Genomic DNA, 24,637 nt, shown 5'->3' with positions numbered 1-24,637 from the left:
CTCTAAAGATGTGCATGAGGAAGTTATGACCAATCAATTTGTGGTGTATAAATAGCTTCAGAACTGGTTCAAGAAAGACAAAAAAAGAGAGAGAGAAAAAAAGCATATAAGGAAGTTGGCTTACGGACATTTAAACACTTTCCATCATACTTTCAGGAAAGTTAGGTTTTGTTGGGCTACATGTAGTTAAAAGTGTATCACTCTTATTGAAACATAACTTTTGTTATTTTACAGTTTCACTTCATGGTGCAATTATTTGCATAAACTGGTGATTTTCGTTTCCCAGCCGGCAGTGAAGGCATTAACTAGCTGTGTGCCTGCTCATTTCACTAGCATGCACACATCCATCTAAAGCAGCCGAAAGAGAGGTGTTCTCCACTGCTGAATAATACAGACCAGGTAAGAGCAGTTTCAGACCTAACACACACGCATATAAATACATATAAATACATTTAGATGCACCTGGTTGTTTGTTTATGTACTGTAACTTAAATGTAAATGTAAATGTAAATGTTTATGTACTGTAACTACAGTATATTCAGAAAGTATTCATACCCCTTGACTTTCTGTTGTGTTACAGACAGAATTTAAAATGGATTAAGTAGAATTATAACAACAGAAGGTGAGACCCAGATGCAGATGGTTTGAGCTCTGATATTTATTATAGTCCAAGGGGTAGGCAAAAGGCAGGTCGGGGACAGGCAAGAGTTCATAACCAGGTCAGAGTCCAAAACAGTACAGGGCGGTAAGGCAGGCTCGAGGTCAGGGGCAGGCAGAATGGTCAGGCAGCCAGGCACAGAGTCAGGACGGGCAAGGGTCAGAACCAGAAGGATGAGAAAAACAGAGACTGGGAAAAACAGGAGCTAGGAGAAAAACGCTGGTTGACTTGGCAAACAAGACAAACTGGCACAGACAAACAGAAAACACAGGTATAAATACACAGGGGATAATGAGGAAGATGGGCAACACCTGCAGGAGGTTGGAGACAAGCACAAGGACAGGTGAAACAGATCAGGGTGTGACAATAATTTTGTTTTCAAACTTATTTGCTAATTTATTGAGAATGAAACACAGGAATATCTAATTTACATAAGTATTCACACCCCTGAGTCAATACATGTTAGAATCACCTTTGGTAGCCATTACAGCTATGAGTCTTTCTGAGTATGACGCTACAAGCTTGGAACAGACCTGTATTTGGGGAGTTTCTCCAATTCTTCTCTGCAGATCCTCTCAAGCTCTGTCAGGTTGGATGGGGAGCGTTGCTGCACAGCTATTTTCAGGTCTCTCCAGAGATATTAGATCGGGTTCAAGTCTGAGCTCTGGCTGGGCCACTCAAGGACATTCAGAGACTTGTCCCAAAGATCTCGACCTGTTCCACAACAGCCCAGTCGAAGAGGATGGGGCATGCTCGGCCCTCCATTTCCTGTCGTCTGTGATCAGCTCTTTTGTCTTGCTGACGTTGAGGGAGAGGTTGTTGTCCTTGCTCAACACTGCAATGTCTCTGATCTCCTCCCTGTAAGCTGTCTCATCATCGCCAGGGATCAGGCCTACCACCACTGTGTCGTCTGTCAACTTAATGATGGTGCTGGAGTTGTATGCGGCACGATGCATTCTCACATACAGTCGTATGAAAAAGTTTGTGCACCCCTTTGAGGCTGCATAATAATTTACTCTGTCGTCACAGAAAATGATCACAGTGGCATGCCGTTCATTTTCTAATAAAAGCTGAGTACTGGGGTATTGTCCAGACAAAGATTTTTAGTTTAGCAATATTAAGTTGTATGAAATTAAATCAGATGTGAAAAATAGGCTATGCAAAAATGTGGGCACCCTTGTCATTCTGTTGATTTGAATACCTGTAACTACTTAGCACTGATTAATCGGAACACGCAATTGGTTTGGTGAGCTCATTAAGCCTTGAACTTCATAGACAAGTGCATCCAATCATGAGAAAAGGTATTTAAGGTGGCCAATTGCAAGTTGTTGTTCTCTTTGACTCATGGGGGCATCAAAACAACTCTCAAATGACCTGAAAACAAACATTGTTCAACATTATGGTTTAGAGGAAGGCTACAAAAAGCTATCGCAGAGATTTAAGCTGTCGGTGTCCACTGTGAGGAACATAGTGAGGAAATGGAAGACCACAGGCACAGTTCTTGTTAAGGCCAGAAGTGGCAGGCCAAGTAAAATATCGGAGAGGCAAAGGCGAAGGATGGTGAGAACGATCAGAAACAGCCCACAGACCACCTCCAAAGACCTACAACATCATCTTGCTGCAGATGGTGTCACTGTGCATCGTTCAACAATTCAGCGCACTTTGCACAAGGAGAAGCTGTATGGGAGAGTGATGCGGAAGAAGCCTTTTCTGCACACACGCCACAAACAGAGTCGCTTGATGCAAATGCACATTTGGACAAACCAGCTTCATTTTGGAATAAGGTGCTGTGGACTGATGAAACAAATATTGAGTTATTTGGTCATAACAAGGGACGTTATGTATGGCGGCAAAAGAACACAGCATTCCAAGAAAAACACTTGCTACCCACAGTAACATTTGTTGGGGGTTCCATCATGCTGTGGGGCTGTGTGGCCAGTGTCGGTACTGGGAATCTTGCTAAAGTTGAGGGTCGCATGGATTCCACTCAATATCAGCAGATTATTGGGAATAATGTTGAAGAATCAGTCACAAAGTTGAAGTTACGCCGGGGCTGGATATTTCAACAAGACAACGACCCAACACACTGCTCAAAATCTACCCGGGCATTTATGCAGAGGAGCAAGTACAATGTTCTGGAATGGCCATCCCAGACCTGAATATCATTGAGAATCTGTAGGATGATTTGAAGCGGGCTGTCCATGCTCGGCAACCATCAAACCTAACTGGACTGGAGATGTTTTGTAACAGAATCCAGACACTCATTAGAGGCTATGGAAAGTGTCTAGAGGCTGTTATTTTAGCAAAAGGAGACTCTACTAAATATTGATGTGATTTTCCATTGGGGTACCCAAATTTATGCACCTGTCTAATTTTGTTTTGATGCATATTGCACATCTTCTTTTAATCCAATAAACCTAATTTCACTACTGAAATATTACTGTGTCCATCAGTTATTTGATAGATCAAAATGAAATTGCTGATCCAAACACCCAATTATTTATAAATGGAAATCATGGAAATTGTCAGGGGTGCCCAAACTTTTTCATACGACTGTATGTGTTCGTTTTTTCCAGGTGGGAAAGGGAAGTGTGGAGTGCAATAGAGATTGCGTCATCTGTGGATCTGTTGGGGTGGTATGTGAATTGGAGTGGGTCCAGGGTGTATTGAATGATGGTGTTGATGTGAGCCATGATCAGCCTTTCAAAGCATTTCATGGCTACAGACGTGAGTGCTACAGAGCCATTGTAATTTAGAGTAAGAGTTATTGAAGTGATTATGCATTGAGGTTAGCAGCGGCGTAAAAGAGGGGTTGGGGGGGCTATGCAAATAGTCTGGGTAGCCATTTGATTAGATGTTCAGGAGTCTTAGGGCTTGGGGGTAGAAGCTGTTTAGAAGCCTTTTGGACCTAGACTTGGCACACCGGTACCACTTGCCGTGCGGTAGCAGAGAGAACAGTCTATGACTAGGGTGGCTGGAGTCTTTGACCATTTTTAGGGCCTTCCTCTGACACCGCCTGGTATAGCGGTCCTGGATGGCAGGAAGCTTGGCCCCAGTGATGTAAATGGCCGTACGCACTACCCTCTGTAGTGCCTTGCGGTTGGAGGCAGAGCAGTTGCCATATCAGGCAGTGATGCAAACTGTAGAAGCTTTTGAGGATCTAAGGACTCATGCCAAATCTTTTCAGTCTCCTGAGAGGGAATAGGTTTTGTTGTGCCCTCTTTACGACTGTCTTGATTTGCTTGGACCATGTTAGTTTGTTGGTTATGTGGACACCAAGGAACTTGAAGGTCTCAACCTGCTCCACTACACATCCGTGAATGAGAATGGGGGCGTGCTCGGTCCTCCTTTTCCTGTAGTCCACAATCATCTCCTTTGTCTTGATCATGTTGAGGGAGAGGTTATTGTCCTAGCACCACACGGCCAGGTCTTTGACCTCCTTCCTATAGGCTGTCTCGTCGTTGTCGGTGACCAGGCCTACCACTGTTGTGTCATCGGCAAACTTATTAATGGTGTTGTAGTCGTGCCTGGCCATGCAGTCATGAGTGAACATGGAGTACAGGAGGGGACTGAGCACGTACCCCTGAGGGGCCCCCGTGTTGAGGAACAGCATGGCGGATGTGTTGTTATCGGCCTTACCATCAGGGGACGGCCTGTCAGGAAGTCCAGGATCCAGTTGCAGAGGGAGGTGTTTAGTCCCAGGGTCCTTAGCTTAGTGATGAGCTTTGAGGGCACTATGGTGTTGAACACTAAGCTGAAGTTAATGAATAGCATTCTCACATAGCTGTTCCTTTTGTCCAGCTGAGAAAGGGAAGTCTGGAGTGCAATAGAGATTGTATCATCTGTGGATCTGTTAGGGCGGTATGCAAATTGGAGTGGGTCTAGGGTTTCTGGGATAATGGTGTTGATGTGAGCCATGACCAGCATTTCAAAGCACTTCATGGCTACAGACGTGAGTGCTACGGATCGGTAGTCATTTAGACAGGTTACCTTAGATTTCTTATAAGTTTGAGTTTTTGCTCAAGAGGATAGAGTTATGGTCAGATTTGCCAGAGACAGAGAGCTTTGTATGCATCTCTGTGTGTGGAGTAAAAAGTGATCTAGAGTTTTTTCACCACTAGAGGCACAGGTGACATGCTAGTAGAAATGAGGTAAAACGGATTTTAGTTTTCCTACATTAAAGTCACCTGTCACTAGAAGCGGGGTCTCTGGCCGAGAATTTTCTTTCTTGTTTGCTTATGGCCCTAGACAGCTCATGAGTGTGGTCTTAGTGCCAGCATTGGGTTAAAGGGGTTAATAGACATCTATGAAAAATATAGATGACAAGCATACCCATAACATGATACAGCCACCACCATGTTTGAAAATATGAACAATGGTACTCAGTGATGTGTTGTTTTGTATTCAGGACGTAAAGTTAAATTCTTTGCTAAATGTTTTGCAGTTTTACTTTAGTGCCTTATTGCAAACCGGATGCATGTTTTGGAATATTTGTATTGTACAGGCTTCCATATTTTCAGTCTGTCAATTAGGTTAGTATTGTGAAGTAACTACAATGTTGTTGATCCATCCTCAGTTTTCTCCTGTCACAGCCATTAAACTGTAACTAATTTAAAGTCACCATTGGCCTCGTGGTTAAATCCCTGAGCAATGTCCTTCCTCTCCAGCAACTGAGTTAGGAAGGACGCCTGTATCTTTGAGTGAATGGGTGTATTGATACACCATCCATATTGTAATTCATAACTTCACCATGCTCAAAAGGATATTCAGTGTCTGCTTTTTTTTACCCATCTATCAATAGGTGTCCTTCTTTGTGAGGCATTGGAAAACCTCCATGGTCTTTGTGGTTATATCTGTGTTCGAAATTCATTGCTCGACTGAGGGACCTTACAGATAATTGTATGTGTGGGGTACAGAGATGAGGTAGCCATTAAAAAATCATGATAAACACTATTATTGCACACAGAGTGAGTCCGTGCAACTTATTATGTGACTTGTTAAACCTCTACGGGATCGGTGTCCCTATACCGGGACTGTTGTTGCTAACGTGCGCTAATGTGACTTGAATGACGTTGTAAGTGACAGCCAACAGGACATATGCGTGTCTTATATGTGCAGAAAGCTTAAATTCTTGTTAATCTAACTGCACTGTCCAATATACAGTAGCTATTACAGTAAAAAATACCATTGTTTGAGGAGGGGGCACAACAACAAAAACACTTATCTCGGCATCTGGTTAGTTACATTCACCTCTGAAGGTAAATAATGTACTTACATTCAGTAATATTGTTCTTATTTGTCATCCTGAGGGTCCCTGAGATAAAATGTAGCATAGTTTTGTTTGATAAAATCAATTTTATATTAAAATGTAGGAACTGGGTTCTACAGTTAGAACCCCTGTTGTTTCTGGGGTTTATTGGTCACATACACATGGTTAGCAGATGTTAATGCAAATGTTTTTTATTTTTATTGTTTTATTTCACCTTTATTTAACCAGGTAGGCTAGTTGAGAACAAGTTCTCATTTGCAACTGCGACCTGGCCAAGATAAAGCATAGCAGTGTGAACAGACAACACAGAGTTACACATGGAGTAAACAATTAACAAGTCAATAACACAGTAGAAAAAAAGGGGGAGTCTATATACAATGTGTGCAAAAGGCATGAGGAGGTAGGCGAATAATTACAATTTTGCATATTAACACTGGAGTGATAAATGATCAGATGGTCATGTACAGGTAGAGATATTGGTGTGCAAAAGAGCAGAAAAGTAAATAAATAAAACAGTATGGGGATGAGGTAGGTGAAAATGGGTGGACTATTTACCAATAGACTATGTACAGCTGCAGCGATCGGTTAGCTGGTCAGATAGCTGATGTTTGAAGATGGTGAGCGATTTTTGCAATTCGTTCCAGTCACAGGCAGCAGAGTACTGGAACGAAAGGCGGCCAAATGAGGTGTTGGCTTTAGGGATGATCAATGAGATACACCTGCTGGAGCGCGTGCTACGGATGGGTGTTGCCATCGTGACCAGTGAACTGAGATAAGGCGGAGCTTTACCTAGCATGGACTTGTAGCGAAATGCTTGTGCTTATAGTTCAGACAGTGCAGTAATATCTAACAAGTAATCTAACAATTCCCCAACGACTACCTAATTCACACAAATCTAAAGGAATGAATGAGAATATGTACATATAAATATATGAATGAGCGATGGCCGAGCGGCACATGCAAGGTGCAATAGATGGTATAAAATACAGTATATACATGTAATATGAGTAATGTAAGATATGTAAACATTATTAAAGTGGCATTATTTAAAGTGGCATTGTTTAAAGTAACTAGTGATCCATTTATTCAAGTGACCAGTGATTGGGTCTCAGTGTAGAAAGCAGCCTCTCTGAGTTAGTGATTGCTGTTTAGCAGTCTGATGGACTTGAGATAGAAGCTGTTTTTCAGTCTCTCGTTCCCAGCTTTGATGCACCTGTACTGACCTTGCCTTCTGGATGGTAAGCGGTGTGAACAGGCAGTGGCTCAGGTGGTTGTTGTCCTTGATGATCTTTTTGGCCTTCTTGTGACATCGGGTGCTGTAGGTGTCATGGAAGGCAGGTAGTTTGCCCCCGGAATGCGTTGTGTAGACCACACTACCCTCTGGAGAGCCTTGCGGTTGAGGGCAGTGCAGTTGCTGTACCAAGCTGTGATACCCGACAGGATGCTCTCGTTTGTGCATCTGTGAAAGTGTGTCAGGGTTTTGGGTGACAAGCCAAATTTCTTCAGCCTCCTGAGGTTGAAGAGGCGCTGTTGTGCCTTCTTCACCTCACTGTCTGTGTGGGTGGACCATTTCAGTTTGTCTGTGATGTGTACACTGAGGAACTAAAAACTCTCCACCTTCTCCACAGCTGTCCCTTTGATGTGGATAGGTGGGTGCTCCCTCTGCTTTTTCCTGAAGTCCACGATCATCTCCTTTGGTTTGTTGACGTTGAGTGAAAGGTTGTTTTCCAGGACACCACACTCCGAGTGCCCTCACCTCCTCTCTGTGGGCTGTCTCATTGTCGTTGGTAATCAAGCCCACTACTGTTGTGTCATCTGCAAACTTGATGATTGAGTTGGAGGTGTGCATGGCCACGCAGTCGTGGGTAAACAGGGAGTACAGTAGGGGGCTGAGCACACACCCTTGTGGGGCCCCAGTGTTGAGGGTCAGCGAAGTGGAGATATTGTCTCCTACCTTCACCACCTGGGGACGGCCCATCAGAATGTCCAAGACCCAATTGCACAGGGTGGGTTGAGACCCAGGGTCTCCAGCTTGATGATGAGCTTGGAGGGCACTATAATGTTGAATGCTGAGCTGTAATCAATGAACAACATTCTTACATAGGTATTCCTCTTGTCCGGATGGGCTAGGGCGGTGTGCAGTGTGATGGCGATTGCATCGTCTGGGCAGTATGCAAACTGAAGTGGGTTTAGGGTGTCAGGTAAGGTAGAGGTGATATGATTCTTGACTGGTCTCTCAAAGCACTTCATGATGACAGAAGTGAGTGCTACCGGGCGGTAGTCATTTAGTTCAGTTATCTTTGCCTTCTTGGGTACAGGTACAATGGTAGCCATCTTGAAGCATGTGGGGACAGCAGACTGGAATAGGGATTGAATATGTCCGTAAACACACCAGCCAGCTGGTCTGTGCATGTTTTGAGGACGTGGCTAGGGATGCCGTCTGGGCCAGCAGCTTTGCGAGGGTTAACACGTTTTACTCACGTCGGCCATGGAGAAGGAGAGGGGGACACAGTCCTTGTTAGCGGGCCGCGACAGTGGCACTGTATTATCCTCAAAGTGGTCAAAGAAGGTGTTAAGCTTGTCTGGATGCGTGACGTCGGTGTCCGTGACTTGGCTGGTTTTCTTTTTGTAGTCCGTGATTTCCTGTAGACCCTGCCACATACGTCTCATGTCTGAGCCGTTGTATTGCGACCCCACTTTGTTCCTGTACTGGCAAGACGGTAGGAGCAAGATGGCGTCGTGGTCGGATTTGCCAAAGGGAGGGTGGGGGAGGGCTTTATATGTATCGCTGAAGTTAGAGTAGCAGTGATCATGTGTATTATCCCTGCGAGTACTACAATCAATATGCTGATAGAATTTAGGTAGCCTTGTTCTCAAATTTGCTTTGTTAAAATCCCCAGCTACAATAAATGCATCCTCAATATATATGGTTTCTAGTTTACATAGAGTCCAGTGAAGTTCCTTGAGGGACGTCGTGGTGTCTGCTTGAGGGGGAATGTGCACACCTGTGACGATAACTGATGAGAATTCTCTTGGGAGGTAATATGGCTGGCATTTGATTGTAAGGATTTCTAGTTCAGGTGAGCAGAAGGACTTGAGTTCCTGTATGTTGTTACGATTACACCATGAGTCATTAATCATGAATCATACACTCCCACCCTTCCTCTTCCCAGAGAGGTGTTTATCTCTGTCGGCGCGAAGCATGGTAGAAGCCTGGTGGCTGAACCGATTCGAACAACATATCCCGAGGGAGCTATGTTTCCGTGAAACATAGGATGTTACAATCTCTGATGTCTCTCTGGAAGGCAACCCTCTGGAAGGCAACCCTCTGGAAGGCAACCCTCTGGAAGGCAACCCTTGCTCGAATTTCGTCTACCTTGTTGTCAAGAGACTGGACATTGGCAAGTAGTATACTCGGGAGCGGTGGGCGATGTGCACTTCTACAAAACCTGACCAAGAGACCGCTCTATCTGCCCCTTCTGCGGCACCTTTGTTTTGGGTCGGCTTCTAGGATTAGATCCATTGTCCTGGGTGGTGGTCCAAACAGAGTATCCGCTTCGGGAAAGTCGTATTCCTGGTCGTAATGGTGGTAAATTGACGTCGCTTTTATATCCAATAGTTCTTCCCGGCTGTATGTAATAAGACTTAAGATTTCCTGGTGTAACAATGTAATAAATAATACATTTTTAAAAAACACTGCATAGTTTCCTAAGGACTCGAAGCGAGGCGACAATCTCTGTCTGCACCATCTTATTATTTTACCAGATCTAATGTGTTATATTATCCAACATTAATTTCACATTTCCACAAACTCCAAAGCGTTTCCTTTCAAATGGTTTCAAGAATATGCATATCCTTCCTTCAGATCCTGAGCAGTTAGATCTGGGTATGTCGTTTTTTTTAGGCGAAAATGGGGGAAAAATGGTCTGGTCCTTTTTTTACTTTTTTACTTTATATTTTTACTCCTGAACTTATTTAGGCTTGCGATAACAAAGGGTTTGAGTACTTATTGACTCAAGACATTTCAGCTTTCATTATTTATCAATTTGTAAAAATGTATTAAAAAAAATACTTTCACATTATGGAGTATTGTGTGTAGGCCATTGACACAACATCTCAATTTCGTCCATTTACAATTCAGGCTGTAACAAGAAAATGTTGAAAAAATCAAGCGGTATGAATAATTTCTGAATGCACTGTAACCACTTATTCTGTCTTTCGTAGGATGCATTTGCACAGGCAGCCCATTTCTGATATTTTTTCCTTAAATTATTACATGACTAAATGTATAGCAGTTACAACACTGTAAAGACCAAGCTTTTAGCCTTATGATAATGATAGTGTAGTGTAATCTAGCTAGTGAGTTCTATTTTTCTGCTCTGTTAATCATGGTTTTATCATCTTGCCTTGTAATTCTGCGGTTTAGGTGTTTCCTGTACATTTTGCATATTTGGCCCTGATATTAAAGAAGATGAAGAGAAGAGACACGCCCCAATTCAAGCAGAAGTCCACTCACAACTTGGGGAAAAGTAAGCAGTGCAGTGGAAACCCACTCACATACACAGAGACGCATCTGCACGCACTTTGCACATGCATATTCGCATGTACTTTTACACACATATCAATGCAAGAAACACAGCAACTGGGCCAAAAGTACGTGATCGCATAAGGAAAATCTAGTGTAGAAGCTTCTACTCTGCCCTCAGATACCATGCCAGCCCTGACATTTCTTGACTCTCTGCCCAAAATGAATCTGAGTTCTGAGGTGAGAATGCAGCCCAGGGCATTCCATTGTTCTCTACCAGCATTTATGAGCTAAGAACAGGGCATGAGTGTCCTGGACATACTGTACAGCAGGGTGCAATAACAAAACACACACATTTACACTGAACAATACGGTGTTGATTTAGTTGACACACATACACTCATAATCATGTGCAGCACCGCAAGCATGGGTGTAACATTGTATTTTATTTTGTGATATTGCTGCATTAGTATGTCTTGATAGAGGAAATATGGTATGTGGTATGAGTGACCCACAAAATTTGACAAATGCAAAGGTTGGATGTGGTACTACTGCATGTACCTTCAGTTTTTTTTCATCAGAGAGAGAGCAACAATTTGGAGAGATTGTCACATGTCAGGCCTTTAAGGAGAGCATAGCCTCTGTACCAACAGTCCATATAGTATGTCTGTAAACACTTCCTCTATAACTGAGTTGCTGTTGGTAATAAGAGAGCTGGTTCTCTTATCTCTGCTGAATGGTGTAAGAGACCTTCTCTTTCCTAAATTTAGAGGCCTCGCTGCCACCATACTGTTACGCAGGAGCTGGTTTATCAAGTTAGCTTAAGCCTACAGAGCCCACGCCTACGCTAAGCCTAAGGTGTGTTTTGTGTGCTTTCACACACAACAGTGTAATGATTGACTCTGACTACCATTTGTATGGTGTCCGTCTGGTCTGTCTTCACAATAATTCACAAGAGATGTTACATAATACAATTGCAATGCCAAGTTACTCAAGCATAACAGTAACTTGAGAGAGGTTGTGGTTATGTGTGGCTCTGAGTGGTAGTGAAAGATGGGGAAGTAGTTTTGTGTCTGGGGAGGGCAAGACAAGACAGGACTGACACATATACACAGAACTCTGTGGGATGGGCATGTACTACAGCAACACTTGTCATGTTTCGCCCAATTGTTTTCCTGCAAAGAAAGGAGAGGCCAGGAGATGAAGCTCAGCTGTAAAGAAAAACAAATAAATAGAACTAGTCCCCTGAGAGCACCACACACTCCACTCATCTGATTCTGTAGCAACAGGACACAACACTGAACAGGTAAACAATGCACAACTTACTGTATCTACCACCTTCTCAACTTTATTACACTTTGGAGTAAGTAGTAGGCCTGTGTGTCTACATTCTATTGGGGTTTTGCATGTTTTGACTGGAGATGATTTACATATTTTGAACTGCCCTCTAGCTGTCTTGTTCCAGACCCTTTCCATTCCCTGTCAGTGGACTAGTGTTATTATTACACAGCACAAATAGTTCCTGGCATTTGTCACCCTGGTGATTCAGCATACTGCTGTTGGATTACATGTTTGCTTATGTAAGGGCTTGGGGGGAAAGCTTGTCTGTTGACACCCAGCGTATAGTAAGGGTAAAGGCGGACACTAGGCCACTCACTGCAAACAGGATTCGGTACTCTATGCCTGGTATCCTACGTCAAGGTCTATCAAAGTATATGGGGTTGGGAATGTATGCACTTTACTGCAACATTGTGTCCTGGCTGGTTTCATTCAGTATGGCACAATGTTTCAGGGACAGAGTGTTCCATACATTGCCACTAGCTCTAATGGGCACAGCACATTTTATTCTGTCAGGTACTTGTATTCTTGGTCCTGTTCTGGATTATGGAAACCTGTTGAATCTCAGTTGTCTGGCCAACACAGTAAAGGGCGTGGTTGCTATGCTCCTGGCAGGCAGGCAAGGCCCAGATCTGGGTATGACTTTTAGTAGAGGCAGCTGGTACAGACAGACAAGCATGTGTTCTCTCTTTGTCATTTAGTAGAGCATCTTGCTTGACTCCCTCAAGGACATGGCTAGAAGATCAAAGGCAAAGAGGTTGCCTCCTGCCAGTAATGATCTATTCAAGAAAGCATTATGTCCTCTGCTCTCCTGTTCCCCTTAGAACTGTTATAGTGCGTTGTGGGTGGTCAAGAAGCCATCACCCCATAATACAGTAAGTCACTGCCTCACCCCCGTGCTGAGAGCCAGTTGTGACATACACAGCTTGGATTAGTTGGCCCGGTTTTCTGTGATGCTCCCAGTCTCCTGAAATAGAGAGGGAGAAGGATACTCAAGACACAGCAACAACCAGCTGCCTCATACAGAGACAGGAGTTGATAAACAACTGAGCAAAGCCAGAGAAAGACACACTAAAAGAGATAAAGACACTGTATCACACTGAAGAGACAGAGGCAGTTAGAGACTACTGTCAAAACAGAGACCAAGACAGTCACAACAAGCAGTTAGAGACAACAGTCAAAACAAAGACCAAGACAGTCCCAACAGGCAGTTAGAGACCACAGTCAAAACAGATGCCAAGACAGTCCCAACAAGCAGTTAGAGACTACTGTCAAAACAGAGACCAAGACAGTCCCAACAGGCAATTAGAGACTACAGTCAAAACAGAGACCAAGACAGTCCCAACAGGCAGTTAGAGATTACAGTCAAGAGACCAAGACAGTCTCAACAGGCAGTTAGAGACTACAGTCAAAACAGAGACCAAGACAGTCCCAACAGGCAGTTAGAGACTACTGTCAAAACAGAGACCAAGTCACAACAAGCAGTTAAGAGACTACAGTCAAAATAGAGACCAAGACAGTCACAACAAGCAGTTAGAGACTGTCAAAACAGAGACCAAGACAGTCACAACAAGCAGTTAGAGACTACAGTCAAAACAGAGACCAAGACAGTCACAACAGGCAGTTAGAGACTACTGTCAAAACAGAGACCAAGACAGTCACAACAGGGAGCCACACCTGTATCATAGTAGTGATCAACACAGTCATAGAAAGAGATTCACAAGAGAGACAGAGAGTCACCACTGGGAAATACAGAGTCGTCACTGAGAGCCAGAGAGCCAGGCATGGCCCGGATGACTGCAGAAGGTAAGAGTGAGCGATAAAGCTACCCACTGACCATCTTGTTGTGTTGTGTGATGATGGACGTTAAGTGAAGGGCAGAGGTCATTGAAAGCCTATGGCTTGGGGAACTCTGAGGGTCAGGATCTACAGGATAGAGCACTTCCTATGTGCAAGAAAAGACTGACAATAGCCAAACGCAGAGAAAGGGGCATTTTCAGAGGAAATTAAAATCAGTTAGGATAAGTTGATAGTTTGATGATGATGTGTGTTTCGATTCTATGTTATGGTGTGTAGAGGCTTTGACCTTCCTCACAGTGTAACATGTACGCTGGGAGTTGGGAAGCAAGTTCAGGGAGTGTATTTAATTGTCACGGTTTTCTAATGGTGAAGGAGAGTCGGACCAAACTGCAGCATGTCGATTGCGATCCATGTTTATTTAAACAAACGTAAACACGAACACTACAAAACAATAAACGAAACAAAAACCAAAAACAGCCTATACGTGTGTCAACTAACATCAAACAAGGACATCAAGACACTCAGGACAATCACCCACAATACACCCAAAGAATATGGCTGCCTAAATATGGCTCCCAATCAGAGACAACGATAAACACCTGCCTCTGATTGAGAACCACTTCAGACAGCCATAGACTCTCCTAGAACACCCCACTAAGCTACAAACCCACTAAGCTATACACCACATACAAAAACCCATGTCACACCCTGGCCTGACCAAATACATAAAGAAAAACACAAAATACTTTGACCAGGGCGTGACATTAATAAATAAATGAACATAGACCAAACAAACACACGGGTAGCGTACAGACATGAACACTAGAGCAGAAACAATAAGACCTCGGGAAAGAACCAAAGGGAGTGACATTTATAGGGAAGGTAATCAGGCAGGGGATTGAGTCTGATGAAGCGTTGATGTGCGTAACGATGATGACAGGTGTGCGTAACAATGAGCAGCTTGATGACTTCGAGCCCCGGGTGAGGGAGTATATGTGATACACGGACTCAAAGTCAACAACTAAATCATGACAACAAGTAAAACACTTAATAAATGACATAATAATTTTGCTATCATTAAAACTCACCTAATATGCACTGTTGTTGACTGTGTTGTATGTAGTCACATCCAAAATAATTTGCACCCTTGATAAAGATGCACTAAAAATAAATATATCTAAAATAATACAAATACCGAGCTACAGTATATTGTCAATGCAAACAAAGGGACAATTATAATATTGTATTCTAATACAATTGCTCAGAGAAAGAGAGCAATAATACAATCCAAAATAGATAGGTGCTCAAATGATTGGCACCCCTGTTTTCAATACTCCTGCACCCTCCCCTTGTGAGGATAACGGCACTGAGACTTCTTCTAAAATGTTTTATGAGATCAGAGAACACATTGGGAGGGATCTTAGACCATTCCACAATACAGAATCCTTCCAGATCCTTGATATCCTTTGTCTGCGCTTATGGACTGCCCTCTACAATTCAAACCACAGGTTTTCAATGGGTTTCAAGTCTGGAGACATAGATGGCCATTGAACATTTAAAATGTTGTGGTCAATTAACCATTTCTTTGTGGATTTTGATTTGTGCTCTGGGTTATTTGCTTGCTGGAAGATCCACTTGCGGCCAAATTTCAGCCTCCTACTAGAGGCAACCAGGTTTTTGGCAAAAATATCCTAGTACATGGTAGAGTTCACATGATGCCATTGACCTTAACAAGGGCCTCAGAAACAATGGAAGCAAAACAGCCCCATAACATCAAAGATCCACCACCATATTTTACAGTAGGTATGAGGTTATTTTCTGCATTTGCATTCTTCTTTCGAGGCCAAACCCACCACTGGTGTGCTTGGCCAAATAGCTATATTTTCATCTCATCTGACCATAACACCCAGTTCTTATCCAAGTGCCAATGCTGTTTAGCAAACTCCAGGATTTACATTGGTTTGTTGCTCTCAATAAAGGCTTTTATTATCCAGGGAGTGGTGTCCAATACAGGAAAGTTTACCATTATTCCAATGGTTTTAAACTTCTTAATTCTTGCCCTAATAGTGGTATATTTGTATTTTGTTGGGGGGATTGGGGAAGCTGTTCCCCAATATGGTCCGTAGTACAAAATATATATATTTTTTTGCATCCTGTGCGGTATTCATATTTCCATGATCAGCTATAACTTCATAAACACGTTATATATTGACATATCCTACTATATGTCACACACCTCCTCACACTTATGTTTTTATGCATACTCAACCTCAACCAGTGCAGTAAAAATTACACTACATGACAAAAAGTATGCTCATCTCACTCCAAAATCATGGGCATTAATATGGAGTTGGTCCCCCCTTTGCTGCTATAACAGCCTCCACTCTTCTGGGAAGGCTTTCCCCTAGATGTCGGAACATTGCTGCAGGGACTTGCTTCCATTCAGCCACAACAGCATTAGTGAGGTCGGGCACTGACGTTGGGCGATTAGGCTTGGCTCGCAGTCGGCGTGCCGATTTATCCTAAAGGTGTTAGATGGGGTTGAGGTCAGGGCTCTGTGCAGGCCATTCAAGTTATTCTACACCGATTTCAACAAACCATTTCTGTATGGACCTCGCTTTGTGCACGAAGATATTGTCATGCTGAAACAGGAAAGGGCCTTCACCAAACTGTTGCCACAAAATTAGAAGCTTTGTTCTAGAATGTCATTGTATGCTGTAGCATTGACTTCCCTTCACTGGAACTAAGGGGCCTAGCCCGAACCATGAAAAACAGCCCATTATTCCTCCTCCACCAAACATTACAGCTGGCACTATGCATTCGGGCAGGTAGCGTTCTCCTGGCATCCGCCAAACCAAGATTCGTCCGTCGGACTGCCAGATGGAGAAGTGTGATTCATCACCCCAGATAATGCGTTTCCACTGCTTCAGAGTCCAATGGCGAAGTGCTTTACACCACTCCAGCCGACGCTAGGCATTTTGCATGGTGATCTTAGGCTTGTGTGCGGCTGCTCGGCCATGGAAACCCATTGCATGAAGCTCTCGACGAACAGTTCTTGTGCTGACGTTGCTTCCACAGTTTGGAACTCGGTAATGAGTGTTGCTACTGAGGACAAATTATTTTTACGCGCTCAGCCTGTTTGCATGGGCAGGAGTTTCGGCTTGCCTGGTGACATTACCAGTTGGTAAATTGGTTAATAGATCAAAAACAAGGAGAGTTCCAAACCTCTCTGCCAATAACAACTAGTTTGACCTTTTCCCCTCCCCACTCAGACCACAGACAGTCCTAGCAAAATGATTGCTTGAAAAATAGTTACATTTTTATACATTTTAATGGAAAACTATTACAGTAAGGTACATAATTGTTACGCAGAAATGTTTTGATGTTGATATACAAACAGCTGCATTGGACCTTTCAATACATTATTAATGCTTTTTCTAAAATGATTTATAAACTAAATATATATAGTCACTTACATAATTGGACACAGAGAGGCTGGGTAATTTATAAATCCATTTTAAGGACATTGAGCATTTGTCACAACCATGTGTGTTAAACCTAAAAAAAGGACATTATATTTCATGTATACAGTGTGCTCGATCAATCCTGCATAATAAAAGCTCCTGTGTGTTCCTCTGTTTCAGTAGAGATGCCGCGTCAGTTCCCCAAGGTCTTGCTGAGCGAGGTGGATGAGTCAGTGCGTCTGCTGGCAGAGAAGGTGTATGCCTCGGCGCTGAAGGAGGAGGACACCAAGGATTCCCTGTCCATGTACACGGTGTCCGAGGACTGTCCCATCGGCATGAACCAGGTCCGGGAGCGAGAGATGCTCAAGGAGATCGCTGAGCAGTACTCTGAAGAGAGCACTAAAAGGTCAGACGCCACAAATCAAATAATGGGGTCTAATTGTCAGTTTGATTCCGTTCAAGTCAAATTAACTTAAATGAAATTCCTGACTTTTTGTCAGTTAGGTTAATGTTCCTCAAATGACTTGAACGTCATGGGGTTGACCTCACTTGATTTTCAATAGGAGTCTGCATAGAGTCTGTATTTTCCACCTATCGACTTGTATGATGTTCGTTTCTCCAGGAAGAAGAGTTTCAAAATTAAGCGTTCCCAGTCGTTATCTCAGCAGTTCCCCAGTTCCCTCAACATCTGTCCAGAGTGGGCTTTGTCTGTGGTCGCCCCTCTGTTCACCCCTGGCGCCCACTCCCTAGAGTTCCAGAGGGTCACCATTAGTGGAGACTATTGTGCAGGGGTAAGGGGCATTATACAATAATATATTAATTCATCATGTAATCACATCACAAATCATACTACATGCAATGGCTGAAAAGTTATATCAAGGCATGGGCTGGCCATTTCTAATTCCTATGGTCTTGTCAACACATGTTTTTCCCAGATCACAGTGGAGGACTATGAGCAGGCAGCCAAGACCCTGATTAAAGCCCTGTTTATCAGGGAGAAGTACTCCAGGCTGGCCTACCACCGCTTTCCCAGGACCACCGCCCAGTTCCTCCGCAGCGCTGAGAACCAGAAGTGGAACGTGGAGGAGGAGATCTTGCCAGGTAGAAATTCAAACTGTACACAGCCGGGCATCAACCACATACCAATACCTGTTCATCAATCTAACAAGTTCTACAGTGTAGGACATTTGATCAAAGTGCTCTAGGAACAGCTTTGCCTTGATTACTTCTGAGCTCAAGCTTTTGAAAAGGACCCAAAGGAATAGTAACTCCACTCGAGACACTCAGATTCTTCTGAAGCCGTTTCCTCTCTCTCCTGTTCACCCATCTAATCCTGTCCTCTGTAGACATGTGCCCCTGCCCTCAAGAGGGGGAGGATCCATACACTACGGAGGGCATCCCTGATGATCTGAACTACGCATTGCAGATGAAGGACGGCATTGTTTATGTGTACAATGACGCAGAGGCCCTGAAGCAGCAGCAGCCCCGCAGCCTGCCCTACCCTGACCTGGAGACCTTCGCCATTGACCTCAGCCATGTCCTCGCCATGATCGCCGACGGGCCCACGTGAACACCCCGCCTCCTACATCACCACCTCACACTGACTGTTGCCCAATTCTCAATGACCCATCTATTACTGTGTTTGTAATATCATCTAATATCATTCTTCTCACAGGAAAACCTACTGCCACAGACGACTGAACTTCATGGCCTCCAAGTTCTATCTGCATGAGATGCTGAATGAGATGGCTGAGTTGAAGGAGCTGAAACGTGTTCCTCACAGAGACTTCTATAACGTCAGGAAGGTTGGTGATATATAGAATATAAGGTGTAATACAAATAAATAGGGTTGAACAACTCCCATGATTACATTTAACTGACTCAAGCTGTGCTTTAGAACAAACTGACACATTTTTTCTGGCTTATGTTTCCTCATACATGCAGGTAGACACTCACATCCACGCAGCTGCTTGCATGAACCAAAAGCACCTGCTGAAGTTCATCCAGACCACCTACAAGACCGAGGCGGACCGAGTGGTGCTGGAGAAGGGGGGCCAAAAGCTCACCTTGAAACAGGTGTTTGACACCCTGACCATGGACCCCTATGACCTCACTGTGGACTCCCTGGACGTTCACGCTGTAAGAATGTTCCCAAAACACTTCATATTCTAATGCTTGAAATAATATTGGACAGTATTTAGGTTATTACAGTTTATAGGTTACATCAATTTAACACATTTAAAACACCTATTCTGCTTCACGATTAAACTGTTCATGAGCAGTTTATAGCACCTTTATAATGCACATATGAATATTCAGAATTAAGTTTGTAAACAATTGCAGTTTGGCACTAGGTTCCATGTAACTTGGCAGCAGTTTCTCTGAGAATGGTGTTTACTCTTAGGGAAGGCAAACATTCCACCGCTTTGACAAGTTCAACTCCAAGTACAACCCAGTGGGAGCCAGCGAACTCCGAGAGATTTACCTGAAAACAGACAACTACATCAAAGGGGAATACTTTGCTCGCATCATCAAGGTATAGCGTCAACTTATGCACAACTTCACTATCGTGGGCATCTCTAACATCCTGCTATTCACTTCCTCTATAACAGGAAGTGGCTCATGAGTTGGAGGAGAGTAAGTACCAGCACGCAGAACCCCGTATGTCCATCTACGGCCGCTCCCCTGTCGAGTGGGAGAGCCTGGCCTCATGGTTCATCCAGCACAAGGTGCACTCCCCCAACATGCGCTGGGTCATCCAGGTGCCCAGGATCTAGTAAGTGCCACGAATAGAAGAATTATGCACATCCAAACCTGGCACAGAAGCTGGACAAAATTAAGATAAAAGCAATGCTGCTCTCAATGCTGATTTTAAAACGAGTGACACTATAATGCTTCAGCCGTAATGGTCTTTGTAAGACTTACACTACTTGTAATTGTTCCATGGCAGTGGACACGTATAAAATGTGACATGTTACATTGTAAACCAGGGTGATGGTCCATATTCAATAGCTGTTATTTAACTTTTACCCAGTTGATTAACAGCTCTTGTTTGCACATACCAATCAATGGTAGGTGTGTAAGACGCACAAAGACTAGAAGGAATGGTGCTGCTACTTGTACAAACAAAGGCAGTGGTCAACATTATTATCAAATCGATCAACAGTTGAACTGAATCAATCATCAGTCTTACAGTGATCAAGCAAATTACATGTCTAAAGATATCCATTTCACAAATGTATCGTTTTGTCTTGCAGTGACATTTTCAAATCGAAGAACATAATACCGAACTACGCCAAGCTGCTGGAAAATATTTTCCTCCCACTGTTCAAGGCTACAGTCAATCCACAAAAGAACAAGGAGATGCACGTTTTCTTGAAATATGTGCGTATTTACAACACATGGCAGGGTGGCTAAACTTTATCAGACTGCTTCTACAAGTCAGAAATGTTGGTGAAAGAGCTATAATTCACATTCATCCTAATAATCAAAATGTTGATATTAGATTGCATTTATACAGTGGTACTTTACCCTGGGTCTCAAAGCATCTTACAGTGCATGAGAGTACCTCACTACTTCCTCCACCACCAATAGGTAGCACCCTCCTGGGTCTAGCATCATGCATGGCAGACATTTTGTGCCAGAATGTCTACCGTGCACCAGCTATGGCACATGCTCAGATCCACACCTCCTGTCTTGTAGGTAACTGGGTTCGACAGTGTGGATGATGAGTCCAAGCACAGCGACCACATGTTCTCCTACAAGAGCCCCAAACCTGAGGAGTGGACCTCAGGCGAAAACCCACCCTACAGTTACTACCTCTTCTACATGTACGCCAACATCATGGTGCTCAACAACCTGAGGAAGTAAGTCCATGCTCCGGACCAGGGTGTCAAGTAAACATGTATTGTATTGATAGTATTCCCATGTGTAGCCTACTGCTATGATTAAAGGTAGACTCAGCAATATAAGGTATAATATATATTTATTTGTCCTACTGTTACATAAATATGTCTTTTCCGTCTTTATGTAATGTGACGCGTCATTGTTTGTTTCCCCCAGGGAACGAGGCCTCAATACCTTCCAGTTCCGGCCCCACTGTGGTGAGGCCGGGTCCATCACCCACCTGGTCTCTGCCTTCCTCACGGCAGACAACATCTCCCACGGCCTCAACCTAAAGAAGGTCCGACACCTCAACTCTGACCCCTAATCATTACCTATGAAATGGCCAAGATTGGGTAGTAACGGATTACATGTAACTGTGATTATAATCTTTAAATGCGGTGCTGAGTCACAGCTTTCAGTGGGAATGGAAGAGTTTCACTTCTGCTCTAATCCATTTCAAATCTCCAAAACGGCCAAAATTGCTTGCTTTCTACAGAAACTTTTTTTTTTGCCAAAAAAGTCAGACAGCCCACTGACTGAGAACTGAGTTATTCCACATTTCATCAGGATCTTTGTGTCAAAAGGGCATTATTGGTCAACGCAGCTCCATCCTGTTTAGTTCCCAATGTTTGGGATGACACATGATAAATCAGCTGCTTACTCAGCTACATTTCTAGTTTCAGTGGAAACGAGTACACCAAAAACGACCTGCGTCTTTACAGACAGATCTACGTGTTTTTGTAAACTTTTAGTCTAGTCAGAATATTTGCACAATTGATCATCCAAATCATGAAGTAATCAGATTTATCTGGGATCTGTTATATCTGTCTATTGAAGGCGTTATCATACCTGACTGTTGTGTTAAGGGTTGGTCAGTAAATCAAGACCTATAATTGCACAATCGGAGATGAGGTTTGGGAAAGCTTTCTCTGGAAGTTGACAGTGAAGCTGACCTTCTAGTTGTGATGCCATTTCATCAAGAAGATGCAGCAGACAGCCGAGCCAGCACTTGCCTAAATTAGGTAGGCAGTTAGAAAGGGAACTGATCGGTCATGGCCCTGGACATGGGTCATGGCCAAGACAAAGGGAGTGTTGACATCTCTCCATCACTCTCCTTCCCCAGAGTCCTGTGCTGCAGTACCTGTACTACCTGGCCCAGGTCCCCATCGCCATGTCTCCTCTGAGCAACAACAGCCTGTTCCTGGAGTACTCCAAGAACCCTCTCAAGGAGTTCCTCCAGAAAGGCCTGTGTGTGTCCCTGTCCACCGACGACCCCATGCAGTTCCACTACACCAAGGTCACTGGGCACTTCAGTAGATAGATCTAAAAGGATTGGATAGGTGTAAGCAATGTGGCAGAAGTTACAACTGGCCCACCAGAAGGCAAGATGAAGCTATCACCATAATGTTTTATATCTATCCAACCCAGCCGCACAGCTGCAATAGTAACAATTGTAAAATCAATGTTTGACGGTCAATCTTCTGTGTGTGAAATAAAATAGCATGTTAGCAAAGAAGCTTTGGGAAAACTCCCCTGTCTGTTTGTCCATGCTGCAGGAGGCCTTGATGGAGGAGTATGCCATTGCAGCCCAGCTGTGGAAGCTAAGTACCTGTGACACGTGTGAGATCGCCAGGAACAGTGTGCTGCAGAGTGGTCTGTCTCATCAGGTACAGTAAACAACAGCAAATACTTGGTAAATAGAACTGCTTGATACATTGTAGTGTTGTGGTAAACACTAGTAATGCCTGGCATGCTGACTATGACAGATGTCTTCAACCTCCTGAAAATTACGCTCATGCCGACAGTTCAGAAGAACACACCATGACGTCACCTCATAAGTGATTTCTGTAGCCATCCCCCTCCTCATGTAATTCCTGAGTATGCCTCAGTGTGCTGTGTCACAGAGGTGACATATCCCCCTTTACTCCTGCCAGGAAAAGATGCACTTCCTGGGGCCCAACTACCTGCAGGACGGGCCAGAGGGAAATGACATCAGACGGACCAACGTGGCTCAGATCCGCATGGCCTACCGGCACGAGACTCTGTGCAATGAGCTCAGCTTCCTGGTGGAGGCCGTAAAGACTGAGGCCAGCGGAACCCAGGTAGAGTGACCACAGCAGAGAGACCCTTTTCACACTACCGAGCTGAGCCAGGCTTAACCGAGCTGAGCCGTACAGTGCTTGCCTGGTCAGTGGTTACACATTCACTGCACAGTAGTTGCTAGAACCATGCTGGAAAGGTCAATGTGAAAAGATAGTATCTGAGACAGCACTGTATGGTTTGGGTCAGGAGCTAATGTGACCTTTAGTCTCTCTCTATTTCAGCTCTAGGCCACAGCCAAATACTGTACTGGGTCGTTCCATGAAATTAGTGCCTTTTGCATCCCTTTGTTATTTTATGTAGAAATTGTGCACCAATATTGAATTTTAAAGCCTTTTATATTAAATAGTGACTTTTAATATAGTCCACATGGAGAATTCAATCAGATTTTTTACTTGAACGAAGACTTGCTAAAGTGCAAAAACTCACTCAACTGTTTAGTGGCAGAAAACTGAGAAGGTCGAGCATTACAGGTCAACCCTGTTACCCATAGATATACAGATAGAAGCTTGTATTCAATTGCCCCTCCCTGTTGCACACAAGCTTCTATTCCCACTCTCACATGGGGATTTATGGCTGTTTTAAGATGAAATTGTCAACCCTGTTACTTTATTTGGCACTTAATAGGCTCTAGTAAAAGAAAAATTACATTGAGATGGGAAAATGTGTTTTTTTATTAAGATGAATGTGTGCTCTTTATGACAATGTAAAATTAGGAGAACAGACATTATTTTTAGAGCAAGTTACACTTCTCAAAAGGCACCGAATTGGTGGAAAGATCCAACTGTTACTGGGCTATGGTAATACTGAGAGAATAAGGCACCATGCTATATGAATAAGACCGTACTGTGTAAGCTACACCACATCAAGCCAAGCTAACAGCACCATACTAGGCAAATCATAGTACCCATGTCCTCTGTTGACTCATTTGCATGCAGTTTTTTTTTATCTTTGAGAAAGCAGAACTTACTCGCTACCTAATTTTCTCATGTTCAACTAGAAAACCAGTTTTGTATTTGAACATGAGAGCCAGAGGGACACTGCCTGTACACTGCCTGTACACTGCCACTCCCAGGGCCTGTTAAAAAAATACTACCAACTGTGCCAATACAAGAGTTCTCACGCCAGAATGAAAGCCAATCCGAGAGCATAGCCATTTTTTAAAATGTTCTTGTCTTTCTATTTGAATTACAGTACATAATGGTAGAAGGGATATTATTGTGTTCTATCAGGTGAAGGGGCTCACATTTAAAGAAGTTACTAAGTTCGTAGCTGGGTATGAGAGCGAGTGGTGTTTTCTATTATACAACTTTGGTAAGAGGTTAACTACAGAGCACTTTCTATAATGTTGAATGCTTCTCTCATGTGGGCATCATATCATGGACAAAAAGCACTTGACAAAGGGTGAACTGTAATCATGTGGCGACAATGACAAACTTTCATCCTAGAATTGGTTCATTGTCTGAATGCAGCATAAATGTCACTCAACTGTACGTGTATGATCGGGAAATTTGTTTTTATATGACAATAAAGAGATACTTAGAATAGGCGTCTGTGTCAAATACTGTAACAAATGCACCTGAAACACAAAGTTGGTC

The 24,637-nt window shown here is 43.5% G+C and overlaps 1 protein-coding gene across 6 annotated transcripts; it reads left to right on the top strand.

Moving 5' to 3' along the window:
- Positions 1-91: 91 nt before the first annotated feature.
- Positions 92-24,584, top strand: LOC118395907 (AMP deaminase 3-like). Of its 6 annotated transcripts, none has more exons than XM_035789985.1 (16): positions 92-399; positions 10,354-10,456; positions 17,238-17,460; positions 17,677-17,845; positions 17,990-18,155; positions 18,401-18,620; positions 18,730-18,859; positions 18,999-19,193; positions 19,459-19,590; positions 19,667-19,830; positions 20,312-20,438; positions 20,757-20,920; positions 21,117-21,237; positions 22,063-22,236; positions 22,496-22,606; positions 22,874-24,584. In XM_035789985.1, exons 2-16 carry the CDS (start codon positions 10,399-10,401, stop codon positions 23,048-23,050), a joined length of 2,331 nt encoding a protein of 776 aa, XP_035645878.1. In that variant the 5' UTR covers positions 92-399; positions 10,354-10,398; the 3' UTR covers positions 23,051-24,584. The 6 variants fall into 6 exon arrangements, with proteins under 6 accessions (XP_035645878.1, XP_035645877.1, XP_035645882.1 ...); XM_035789984.1 differs by having other exon boundaries at positions 17,235-17,460; XM_035789989.1 differs by lacking the exon at positions 10,354-10,456 and having other exon boundaries at positions 93-399; positions 17,235-17,460.
- The last annotated feature ends 53 nt before the right edge of the window (positions 24,585-24,637 follow it).

Source organism: Oncorhynchus keta, chromosome 17, assembly GCF_023373465.1.
Source record: "Oncorhynchus keta strain PuntledgeMale-10-30-2019 chromosome 17, Oket_V2, whole genome shotgun sequence".
NCBI lineage: Eukaryota > Metazoa > Chordata > Actinopteri > Salmoniformes > Salmonidae > Oncorhynchus > Oncorhynchus keta.
This window is presented reverse-complemented; position numbering and strand designations above follow the sequence as displayed.